The 13,108-nt window shown below is 43.7% G+C and overlaps 1 protein-coding gene across 1 annotated transcript in view; it reads left to right on the forward strand.

Moving 5' to 3' along the window:
• The window catches only part of SCLT1 (sodium channel and clathrin linker 1), a 112,827-nt gene that overhangs the window by 75,231 nt on the left and 24,488 nt on the right, over positions 1 to 13,108 (forward strand). The window contains exon 18 of the mRNA XM_036241553.1: positions 2,385 to 2,581. Coding sequence (XP_036097446.1) covers positions 2,385 to 2,581 — 197 coding nt within the window. The remainder of the gene's footprint in view (positions 1 to 2,384; positions 2,582 to 13,108) is intronic.

The following is a 13,108-nucleotide window of genomic DNA, read 5'->3' on the forward strand; positions in this document are numbered from 1 at the left end:
AGGCCCAGTTGTGGTGGCCCTTGGCCTTCCACTTGCACTGCAGACCGGTCCAGTTTAACACTCGGAACCGCATCCACTAAAGGACCTGGGATTTGTTTCAAGACTGAATGTTGATACCAAAAAGCCATCGTTTATTCAATCTATGGCTGTGTTTTGACAACCTTACTATGTTTCCGGTCCTGAAGATGCACAGTGAACAAAAAGGACATGGTCTCCACCTTTTAAAGCTTATCATTTGTGTCCAGCCAGCGTGGCCCAGTGGTTGAGCATTGACCCATGCACTAAGAGGTCACCAGTTCGATTCCCGGTCAGGGCACATGCCCAGGTTGTGGGCCTGATCCTCAGTGGGAGGCGTGCAGGAGGCGGCCAGTCGATGTTCTCTCTCATTGATGTTTCTATTTCTCCCTCTCTCTCTAAAATCAATAAAGGAAAAAAAATAAAGCTTATCATTTGCATGGAGGTGGGCAAACTTTAAACATCTCACAAACTAATGAATACTTTTTTAGGGAACACATAAGGCACGGTGAGAACTCAGGAGGGGCCTGACTTTGGGTAGATAGTAAGAGAATTACCTTGTAGATGCAATACTGAGCTGAGTTCTAAAAGTCAGATAGAAAGAACCGAGGCAAGCAGAGGGGAAGACGATGCCATGCAGAGGGAGGTGTGAAAAGGACCCGGGGATGCGAGGGTATCGCGGCACAAAGAAAGAAAGAAGGGGGAGGGTGGCATAGCGCCGGCTGGTGCAAGGAGGGGAGGCGGGTCATCATGAGGGCCCTTGAGCAAGGCTTGTCCCAGACTGTCCAGGTGGCAGTGGGGAGTCACTTGGCAGGCAGAATTCTAAAACAGTATAGATGCTTAGATCCTTTTTCAAAGTATGTGTGAAGGAAAGAGAAATAAACAACTCCACCTAAGATACCGGAACCCGGGCTTCTCCAGGACAGTGGACTGAGTCAGGGAAGGGGGAGCATATTCGAATCTCAATTTGAGGAATCTGATCATTCAAAAATTATTGGAATAGCAGGCGCCGGGGAGCCTCGGGAGGACTGCCCAGCTGTAGTACAATACAGAGTTAAGGCGTCAATATTGTTTTCCATGCCTGAATTCATGAAGTCTCAAAAGTCTACTGTATGCTGTTGGGAACGCAGACTTGGAGTCTGTAAGCATGCTCGTTCCGCAGGGCGTGAGCACGGCTGCTGCCGCCCCCCCATGAGCCAGGCACCTTGCTGCCATGGGGCTTTCTTTTGTCTCTTTTGAAATGGTAAAGTTGGGTCCCTTGTTCATCCTTTTTTGAATTTGGAAGTAGCCATATTTAATGAATTACTAGAAGCCATGCCAGCTATGGCCATTTTTAAAGCAGAATACTTGAAAATATCACAAAGTTAGGTGTTCTTTATAATATTCTTTAATGTAGCAAGATAAAGATGTCCTGAGACTGCAGCAAAGAAACGGTTCAGTTACTCTTTCCTCAGGTGCCTCGAGGGTGGTGAAAGGCAGTTTCACTCTAGGGGCACAGTGGGGAGGCGATTCAGAACCCACCGTAGGGCACGGGGCGTAGTTCTCTCCCGGACCCAGCTGAGAAAGCTTCTAGGGTAGCCCGAGGGCATTCGCTCGTGTGTTCATTCTGCATTAAGGTGTTTTTACTGTAATGACGTACACTGTCTAGAAATATACTGAACTTATTTGCATATGAGATTCTCAAAATCATTATTATAGTCTTTTTTCCCTGAAAAAAAAATTGTACCATAACTGAAATGGTGAAGGAATTCCTATATGTAATATTACTTGACTTCCTAAAGCCCTTTGAGAGACACTCTGAAATTTAGTAAATTAATCAAAAGTGACTGGAGGAGCTCCTGAGTTGGTAAGCGCACCAAAGGGTTGGGGACGGGGTGCACTCGGAGAAGGGCACGGAAGCCCACAGCCTCTGCCATGTCCTGCCTTACCGCTTCCATCTGCCTGCGTTGTAGCCTTTATAATAGACCAGTAAATACCTTTTTAAATGGCTTGAGTAAAACCTAGCTTTCAGTGACAGAGGGCATGAACATTTTCCATGGATCATGGTAACAAAAGTAGACGTACATGGTGAGAGCAGTTTTATATTACAGAGTGTACATTTTAACTACTGCCCTTTCAAGGTGCCGGGGAAAGTGCTGCAAAAAACTAGCCGCTCATGATTCTGGCTTCACTAGATGTGTCCTGTAATACAGGGTAAGGCTTCATGTGTGATGAAAACAGTTATAAGCTTAATTTTTATGTGGATTTCTCATCCAAACATCTATGTGCTGTGGACCACACCATGAATATTCCTTGTATGTCCTTGGTCAGTATGTCCCTTAGAATAACAGAAAAGAAAAAGAAGAGACTGTGTTCATTTTATTCCCTAGATCAGTACAATGGAACATGAATTCTCAGTAAAGGAACACGGGTTCGAAGTTCGGCTGAGAGAGATGGAGGACAGTAATCGCAGCTCCACTGTTGAACTGAGGCACCTCCTGGTGACTCAACAGAAGGCAGCCAGTAGGTGGAGAGAAGAAACAAAGAAACTTACTGAAAGTGCCGAAATTAGAATCAGTAATCTGAAGTAAGTCCACTGTTGATTGTCTGATACTTTTTACAGAGAAATTAACCTCAGGTTTAAGGTCTGTGTCATCATCTTTTTGTAAAAATGTATAATTCTGGACCTTGTATTTATATGTTTTATTCATCAAATATTCACTGAACTACTATAAAAATATTAAGTAAGCATTTATAAATCAAAACAGCTAATGTGTGTTTTTATAAATTTTATGCATATTCCACAAAATACAATTTTTGTTGGACATGGCAGTTTAGAACCCTAATACTGTTTGCATATAGGGTTAGCATAATCATGTTCTATAATTGCAATGAAATCTGTTTGAGCTGCAAAGCCTAAAAAGATTCGCTGTCTGGCCTGTTAAGAAGAAGTTTGCTGACCCCTGCCCAGCCAGACCTTGAGCTTTTGTGCCGAGTGAGATGGGGTGTCGTCGAGGGCGTTGAGCAAGGTGGTGTGAGCAGGCTTGAAGGTTCAGCAGGCCAGCGCCTAGACGCGGGCGTGTGCATGCTGTCCCGGGCGCAGGTGTCTGGTGCTCCAGTGTTCTGCGGCTTTTCTCATTACGAGCTTTCATTCAAGAATTGGCTCAGAGCTTTTTGCTATATTTTCATCTCTTTAATGATTTTGAAGAGTTGAGTTTTTAATGGATTGATTAATCTAAATAACCTGGTATACTTTAGTGGATCCAAACATACTCTTGAAAAATATCCCACCTCATTTAGCAGTGATTGATGATAATATATGTTGGTGAAAACTAGGCTTTGGATAACTTTTTTCTTTTACGGACTGTACATGTGTCTGTGGTCAGTTACAGCATCCTAGAAGTTGAAATCAACTGTAGCTGCAAAATCAATCAATCAGAACTGTTGCAGGGAATTAACATCGGGGGTCATTAGAATCAATGTTGCACTTATTATACAACATATTACTTCTAATTAAGAAACATTAGCGGTTGATTTTAGTGTTATTTCTTAACTAAAACAAATATGTTGTATATCTTTGTGTTTTAACCTTGTTACAAATATAGCGAGGCCAGAGGCAGATCAAGAGAAAGAAACCAAAGTTGTACAGTTTCTGTACTCCAGATTCCCAGGGGTGACCACAGCACACCACACAGGGCCACTCGGGAAGCCTGGGGCCGGTCACTAGGCAGAGGGGCGGGGGACAGTGGGCAAGCGCCTTCCCTGTGGCTTCTGCTGGCAGGAATGAGGCAGGTGAATAGATGGAGGATTGGCTAATCGGAATAATTTCAGCAGGCTCTGAGGCATAGAGATGTCCCTGCGGTCTGATATCTGACCTGGGACAGTTCAGGCCGATGGACAGTGGCCAGAGTGTTAAGCGTCCAGGAAGGGAAGCAATTGAGCGTGTGAATTTAATCAGCTGTTCACAAAGGGAAACTGACCTGTCTCTAGTAGGGCCTCAAAACTGCAGTAAGACAGCATTTAAAAACAACTGTTTACCTTGAAGCAACTAACATGTAGCGTCCTAGGCCTAGGACATGAGGAGGCAGTGTTCAGATGGGCCAGAGTGCCTGATTTATTTGTATCACAGTGTGGAAATGGAAGATGAAAAAGTGTCTGTGGTGTTGGCTGAGATCTTAAAAACATCATGAAAAATGGAGCAGAATCTGTAACTATACTTGCTTAGTAAGGGACTAAGGGTGTCCTGTGCAGGTTTATCATCCCTTCCTCTAGCACAGCTGTTTCGTCAGCCAGTGTGCTCTGGTGACTCACACTATAAATCTACTCAGACAAAGCTTTGGTCACTTGGCAGATATTTTGCATCAAGTTTAAGAGAAAAGTAGGGCCACCCTTTTGGGGGTCCCATTACATTTGATTTTTTTCATAGTTCTCAGGAAAAAAATAATAAATTAGCTTAATTTTATATTATCATTGTATTAAAAGTAACACGTAATCTGGCCGGTGTGGCTTAGTGGTTGAGCATTGACCCCTGCACCAAGAGGTTGCCGGTTTGATTCCCGGTCAGGGCACATGCCCGGGTTTTGGGCCAAATCCCCAGTGGGGGGGCATGCAGGAGGCAGCCAGGCAATGTTCTCTCTCATCAATGTTTCTATCTTTCTACAATCAATAAAGAAAAAATAAAATAACATGTAGATTATTAAAATTATATGTTAACCCTGAAGCAATAGAAGCTCATTAATATTTTACATACCTGCTTTATTGTATTAGTAAACTTAACTAAAAATATTCATATTTGCTTGGATTTGGGGTTTTAGTACACCTGTAAAAGTATTCAGCGGGGTTATTAGCATCTTGGCTCTCTCTCTTCACTCTATTAAGTTCAGAATTACAATTTAAAGTGCCTGTACCCCAGTTTTCAGAATTATACAAGTATTTTCAGAAATAAAAACAGATTTGTAAAATCTCACTTTAATTTACATAACAAGTATGCGAGCGACCATATTTTCTAAGCATTCTGCCAGACGCTGGAAACACGAAGACGCCTAAGGCAAGACGGTGCCCTTTGGTCTCCTGTCCCGTTACCCACTGTGTTTCTCCTTACCGCGTTCATCCCGTCAGTGATTGCATTTTATATTTCTTCACTTGCAGTTTTTATTTTCTTTCTTCCCCACGAGAATGTCAGCTCCATAAGGTGACTTGTGTCTGGTGTTCTCCGCCAGTGCCTTCCCCCAGACTCTGAAAGAAGGCCCAGCCTTAGGAGATGCTCAGGACATACTTGTTGAATGAATGAGGGAATGAAAGCTAGTGAGTTTATCAAGCAGTGTTTCTTTTCTAGGCCAAGATCTCCTTCCAACTTTGGTTCTTTCTGCAGAATTTTAGATGTTGACATGCAGTTGAACTTGTGAGACATGATCAAGTATCTCGTTCCCCACCATTTAAGAGACTGCATGGCTCAGAGGCTTGAGTTCCCAGGAGACTTACAGCACTGCCTTCCAGTGAGACTTGTTCCCTCCTTACAAACTTTCTTACACACTTTTAAAAGTGCTGTTTGTTCTAAGAATTACTATGAAGACTGTTGATGTAGCCACTACGACTGAGTGAAATAATTTTTAAAAAGCAGTACTTCTCACTCTGGCCGGTTTGGCTCAGCGGTTAGAGCGTCGGCCTACGGTCCAGAGAGACCCGGGTTCGGTTCCCGCTAAGGGCACGTACCTCAGTTGCAGTTTGTCCCTGGCCCCGGTTGGGTCATGCGGGTGGCAGCCACTCGATGTGTCCCTTTCTCATGGACGCTTCTCTCCCTCTCTCCCTCCCGCTCTATCTGAAGATAAATGCAAAAAAAAAAAAAAAAAAGGCAGTACTTCTCATAATCATACTTTCAGAGGAGAAAATATTACACAGTGCGGCTAGAATTATTTATCCAATTATTGAACGCATGTGAACTTCTGTTCAAAAATCTCAGTGAGAACATCTTGGTCGGACATCACAGACCTGGGGGACTACACATGCGTGCCCACAGGCACCAGCCCCCAGCAGTTCCTGGCACGTACCTGTTGAACGAATATGCATATGTGAGCATAAATACTTATGTGAACACAGCCATAGCGTGGTGCTGGGACTTGGTATTCTGTAGCTGTGCACAGGTGACTTGTTTGAGAACTACTGAAGTGTGGTTCTTTAGAAGGGTTTGCTGGCTGGCAGCCCAGACCAGCAGGAGCCCCTCAGCTGAGTGCCGCAGGCATGGCCCGGCCACAGGCGAGTCCCGCCTCATCAGCTCCGCTGCCCCACGGGGCGATGACATCACGACTTAATTCTTTTGAACACTGGAAATTATGTTTTCATGGGGGTTTTTAATGGTATTTTTAGCCAAAAATTCAGATATTATGAAAGTAGTCCTATAGTTTCCAATAGTCAGGACCTGTGAAACAGCCGGGGTGGGGACCAAGGAGTGAGGAGGAGCAGCTGCCCCGACTCCTCCGCCTCCGCCTCCCCCTCCCCTCCCCCTCCCCCTCCCCCTCCCCTCCGCCCCCTCCCCCTCCCCCTCCCCCTCCGCCTCCCCGCCCAGATCCCCTCCCCTCTGCCCTCACCCTCCTCTCTCACCTGGGTCAGTGCACAGCTTTCTGGTTGGTTTCTGAAACCCAATCCATTTCCCCTTGAACTATTTTCCAACTATGCCAAAGATAACTTTTTTTTTTAGTTTTTTATTGATTGATTTTAGAGAGAGAGAGAGAGAAACATTGATTTGTTGTTCCACTTATTTATGCAGTCGTTGGTTGAGTCTTGTGTGTGCCCTGACGGAGGATCGAACCCACAACCTTGGAGTATCCGGATGACACTCTAACCAGCTGAACAACCTGGCCAGGGCCCAGATAACTTCTATAATGTACATCTTATCATGCATCCCACTCTCCCATCCATTCCCACCCCCAACTGGAAGCAAGTTGGCCAAAGGAACTTTCTGATCTGGCACTCACATATGTTCCTATCTCATTTCTCACCTTCCGCTTTTTATTATTTCCCTCTACTTAAGAAATTTTTAGAGAAACCTCCATAACCTTAAGGTCCCTTTATTGTAATAAGAATAAGAAATTAATGTTACCAATTTAAAAATCAAAGTTATATCCAAACCACTCAGTCCTTTAGAAATAGCTGCTGGGTATCACCCCCAACCACTCTGAAACCACAGGGCAGTGGTGGGCAGGGCCGGCCACAGGGCCTGCAGCAGCTGCTGTCCGGCTGTCCGGCAGGGACTCTGAGCTACACGGACAGAAAGTCCTGCCTTCATGCAGATTTCACAGCAGGGGAGCGGGACAGTAAATGAGAGAAATTAAATATGCGATGTGATGACGTGATGATGAGACGTGATGATGCGACGTGATGATGAGACGACGTGATGATGAGACGACGTGATGATGACATGACGTGATGATGAGACGTGATGATGCAACGTGATGATGCGATGTGATGATGAGACGACGTGAGATGACATGACGTGATGATGAGGCGTGCTGAGGGAAAGGCCTGCAGGAAGAGGAGTGGGTAGTGTCCCTCCTTTCAGAGGGAGTGCCTTGCGCGGGTCACGGGGTGACCCCCCTCCTCTCCTGCCCCTGTTCCCTTCTTCCTTGTGCCACATGAGCCCGGATTAAACCAGCCTGTCGCTCTCACTGTGCCACCACCCACTCTGCCCACGGTGGCTGGAGAAAACCACTGCTGTGCTGTGGCTCACTCAGTCCGTGGTCCCAGAACTGTGTGCAGTCTGTACATCCTGCTCCTGGCGCTGTCACACCTTCCTGTCTTTCCTCAACCCTTTCGCGACTCCTCTCCATCATCACGTTCAGCCGAGAGCCTCAGTTCTTTTCTCTGAGGACAGAGAAGCCATCAGGAGAGAACCTCACGACTCGTCACATCGTTACTGTCCTGCCCCAGCCTTCCCCGCAGACCCGCTGTGACGCTCCGCACCGCGAGGCCACCTCTTCCTCTGCCCACGGCTTCCACCTCTGCTTTGTCACTGCCTGCCTGTTGGAGTCTCAGTAAATACAAAGCATCTTTTCTGAAAACAATTTTAACGAAGTAAGACACCGAACAGCAACATCAAGTGGTAATCTGCCCTGAGAGAGAGAAGTAGAACTAGCCCGCGGAATGCTCAGTGCAAAGCAAACCGCCCACCTTCTGAGGACCATTTCTGCTCGGGTGAATCTTGGTCCTTGAATCCCCGGAGACTTCCCGCCGGAGCCGGGGCCGGTCAGGTGGGCCTGGCGCGCAGCAGACCCGGAGCCTGCCGCCTGGGAGGTCAGGAGACTGCTCTCCAGCGTCTGCTCTGCAGTCGGACCCTGGACCCAGAAAATATAACGGGGACTCTTTCCCACTTGCAAAAACACCCCTTCTCTGTCCAGCCTTAGAAACCACCTTACAAACCCTAAATAAATTGAAAATACCAAATTTCCAGTAATTTAGTGATTTCTTTTTACCACTTAGAGAAAAAGGGAATAGAATATTTCCTTTAAAATCAAGAGAAGAGATACAGATTCCAAAACGGCGGCGGAGTGAACGGAAGCTACACAGACTGTCTCCCTGGACCAAACTGGAATTACAACTATAACACAGACAAATCGAAGGGAAAAAGCAGCAGAAAAGCAGCTTGCGAGGACCATATAACCAGGGACACTGACTGGATCCTGGTAGGACTGCGAAGGCGCGAGACAGGAGCCGGGAGCCCCACGGTCGGCAGCTCGGCAGCGGCCTCAGCTGGGAGCAGCGCCCTGGGGTCACACTCCCAGGCGGCCCCACAGCACAGAGCCTGGACAGAGGCTGAAACAGCCACAGCCACTCACCTTGGGCTCCGGCAGAGGGAGGGCAGGCTGGACTGGGACTATGTCGGGACACGCGGGGTTTGGAGGGAGCTCAGAGCTTTTGCTGAGTTGCTGCCACGCAGGACGGTGGCCACATTGCTCCTTCCCAGGGCTCTGGGGAGAGAAAGCAGCCTCTCCCTCGGAGATCCAACCCCACCCTGTGGGCCATTGAAATGCTAATTGAGGCTCATTAACAACCAGCATCTGCCCCAGCCTCAAGAAATCCCCTTATGCTGAGCACCTGAGGGAGTTTTTCAATCAACTGACAACCCAAAACCCATCAAGTAACCTCAACTGCTAGCCTCCAGGCAAAAAGCTAGAGGATAACAGTACCTTTCCTGGGCTAACAACTTTAACCAGGAAAGTAAGACTTGACAGCGGTGTTTAACTGTTTAATGTGGGTCCTCCCTCGCTCATCTAAACCCAGGAGAGGGAGCCACAAACAGCAGAACACCAACACCCACAGGGGAAACTTGACAGGCTCCAAAAGCCACTGTGATAGCCAAAATGGTGAACTCAGAAACAGAAGCTAAATGGAAGAGCAAGAGACCTCCACCGAAGATGAGATCAATGTGGAGCAGTTAGGCATGTTAACAGAGCTAGAATTCAGAGCCATGATCTTGAGGAAGCTCAACAGCATGAGTAAGGACATAGAGATGCTGAAAATAAGCCAATTGGAAATTAAAAACCATCAAGAAGAGATAAAAAATGACATATCAGAAATGAAAAACACATTGTAAGGTTTAAAAAGCAGAGTAGAGGAAGCTGAGGACCGGATCAGTGAATTAGAAGACAGGGTAGAAAAAATCAACCAATCAGAAAAACAAAAGGAAAAGACGATTAAAAAACAGGAAGACAGCTTAAGAGAACTGTGGGACAACTGGAAACATACTAAAATTCACATCATAGGAGTCCCCGAAGAAGAAGAAAATGAGCAAGGGATAGAGAATATATTAAAAAAAAATAGTGACAGAAAACTTCCCTAATTTGGTGAAGGAAGAAGACATTCAAGTTCAAGAAGCACAGAGAGTCCCAAGTAAGAAGAACCCAAACGGGCCCACACCAAGACACATAGTAATTAAAATGCCACAAATTAAAGACAAAGAGAGAATCCTAAAAGCAGCAAGAGATAAACAACAGGTTACCTACAAGGGAAACCCCGTAAGGCTCTCAGCTGACTTCTCACAAGAAACACTACAGGCCAGAAGGGAATGGCATGAGATAATCAAGGTCATGAAAAACAAGGATCTGAATCCAAGACTACTCTACAGAGAAAGGCTATCATTCAAAATAGAAGATCAAATAAAGAGCTTCCCAGATCAAAAAAAAGGCTAAGGGAATACATTAGCACTAAACCAGCACTGCAAGAAATGTTAAAAGCACTGCTGTAATTAGCAGGAGAAATGGGAAGAAAAATAGAACCACACTAAACAAAAATGGCAATAAATAAGTACATATCAATAATCACCTTAAATGTAAATGGATTGAATGCTCCCATAAAAAGACACAGAGTAGCTGATTGGATAAGAAACCATGACTCATCTATATATTATTTACAAGAGACCCACCTCACAACAAAAGACTCACATATGTTGAAAATGAAGGGATGGAAACAAATTTTCCAAGCAAATGGAAAGCAAAAAAAAAAGCTGAGTTAGCAATACTCCTATCTGATAAAATAGATTTCAAAATGAAGACCATAACTAGAGACAAAGAAGGCCACTACATAATATTTAAAGGACCTATCCAAGAGGAAGATATAACCTTGATAAACATATATGCACCCAATATAGGAGCACCAAAATATATTAAAAATCTTCTGGAGGACTTCCAAGGAGAAATCGACAGCAATACAATCATATCAGGGGACTTCAACACCCTGTTGACACCACTGGATAGATCCTCTAGACAAAAAATTAGCAAGGAAACAGAGACTCTAAATGAAGCACTAGACCAAATGGATTTAATAGATATCTACAGAGAATTACACCCCAAAACTACAGAAAACACATTCTTCTCAAGTGCACATGGGACATTCTCAAATGTCCCATGATAGGACACAAACTAAATCTCTACAAGTTCAAGAAGATTGAAATCATATCAAGCATCTTCTCAGATCACAATGGCATGAAACTAGAAATCAATTGCAACAAGAACATGCAAGGACATTTCAACACATGGAGGCTAAATAGCATGTTATTAAACAATGAATGGGTTACCGAGGAGATCAAGGAAGAAATTAAAAACTTCCTGGAAACCAGTGAAAGTGAACACACAACAACACAAAATCTATGGGATGCAGCGAAAGCAGTTCTGAGAGGGAAGTTCATAGCACTACAGGCCTATCTCAGAAACAAGAAAAATTTCTAATTAACTGTCTAACCTCACAACTTAAAGAATTAGAAAGCAAACAAAAAGAAAACCCCAGAGCAAGTAGAAGAAAGGAAATAGTAAAAATCAGACCAGAAATAAATGATATAGAGACCAAAAAAAAACAATTCAAAGGATCAATGAAACAAAGAGCTGGTTTTTCGAAAAAATAAAAAAGATTGATGAACCCTTAGCTAGACTCACCAAGAAACAAAGAGAGAACCCAAATACACAAAATCAGAAATGAAAGAGAAGAGGTAACAACCGACACCACAGAAATACAAAAGATTGTTAACAGCTACTATGAACAACTATATGGCAACAAATTTGACAATCTAAGCGAAATGGACAAATTTCTAGAAACACACAGTCTCCCAAAACTGGACCGGGAAGAGACCAATAACTTGAACAGACCAATAGCAACTGAGGAAATTGAAGAGGTAATCAAGACTCTCCCAGCAAACAAAAGCCCAGGGAGTTTTACCGAACATTCAAAGAAGAACTAACACCCATTCTCCTCAAACTATTTCAAAAAATTCAAGAAGAAGGAAGACTTCCAAACACGTTCTATGAGGCCAGCATAATTCTAATTCCAAAACCAGAAAAAGACACTACAAAGAAAGAAAACTACAGGCCAATATCCCTGATGAACATAGACGCCAAAATCCTGAACAAAATACTAGCAAATTGGATCCAGCAATACATCAAAAGAATTATTCACCATGACCAAGTGGGATTCATTCCAGGGATGCAAGGCTGGTACCATATTCGCAAATCAATAAATGTGATACACCACATAAATAAAATGAAGAATAAAAACCACATGATAATATCAATAGATGCTGAAAAAGCATTCGACAAAATCCAGCATCCATTTCTGATAAAAACGCTCAGCAATGTGGGAATAGAGGGGTCATATCTCGACATAATAATGGATATATGGAAGACCTACAGCCAACATCATACTCAATGGGCAGAAACTAAACACATTTCCATTAAGGACAGGAACAAGACAGAGATGTCCACTTTTGCCACTCTTATTTAACATAGTACTGGAAGTCTTAGCCACAGCAATCAGACATGAGGAAAAAATAAAAGGGATCCAAATTGGAAAGGAGGAAGTGAAACTGTCATTATTTGCAGATGACATGATATTATACATAGAAAACCCTAAAGACTCCATCAAATATCTACTAGACTTAATAAATGAATTTGGAAAAGTAGCAGGATACAAAATTAACGTCAAGAAATCGACGGCATTCTTATACACCAATGATGAACTCACAGAAAGAGAAACCGAAAAAACAATCCCATTTACCATCGCAGCAAAAAAATTAAGATACCTAGGAATAAATTTAACCAAAGAAGTAAAGGACCTATTTTTAGAAAACTACAGGACATTGAAAAAAGAAATAGAGGAAGATATAAAAAAGTGGAAGCACATACCTTGTTCATGGATAGGAAGAATTAACATCATTAAAATGTCCATACTACCCAAAGCAATCTATAGATTCAATGCAATCCCCATCAAAATACCAATAACAAATTTCACAGAACTAGAACAAATACTTCAAAAGTTCATATGGAACCAAAAAAGTCACCAAATAGCCACAGCAATTTTGAAAAAAAAGAACAAAGTAGGTGGGATCACAATACCAGATATCAGGTTATACTACAAAGCAACTGTAATCAAAACAGCCTGGTACTGGCACAAGAACAGGCATATAGACCAGTGGAACAGAACTGAAAACCCAGAAATGGACCCAAGGTAATATACTCAATTAATATTTGACAAAGGAGGCAAGAGCATACAGTGGAGTAAGGATAGCCTTTTTAATAAATGGTGTTGGGATAATTGGACAGCTACATGCAAAAAAAAAATGAAACTAGACCATCAA

The sequence above is a fragment of the Molossus molossus genome, unplaced genomic scaffold, assembly GCF_014108415.1.
Source record: "Molossus molossus isolate mMolMol1 unplaced genomic scaffold, mMolMol1.p scaffold_m16_p_4, whole genome shotgun sequence".
Lineage (NCBI taxonomy): Eukaryota > Metazoa > Chordata > Mammalia > Chiroptera > Molossidae > Molossus > Molossus molossus.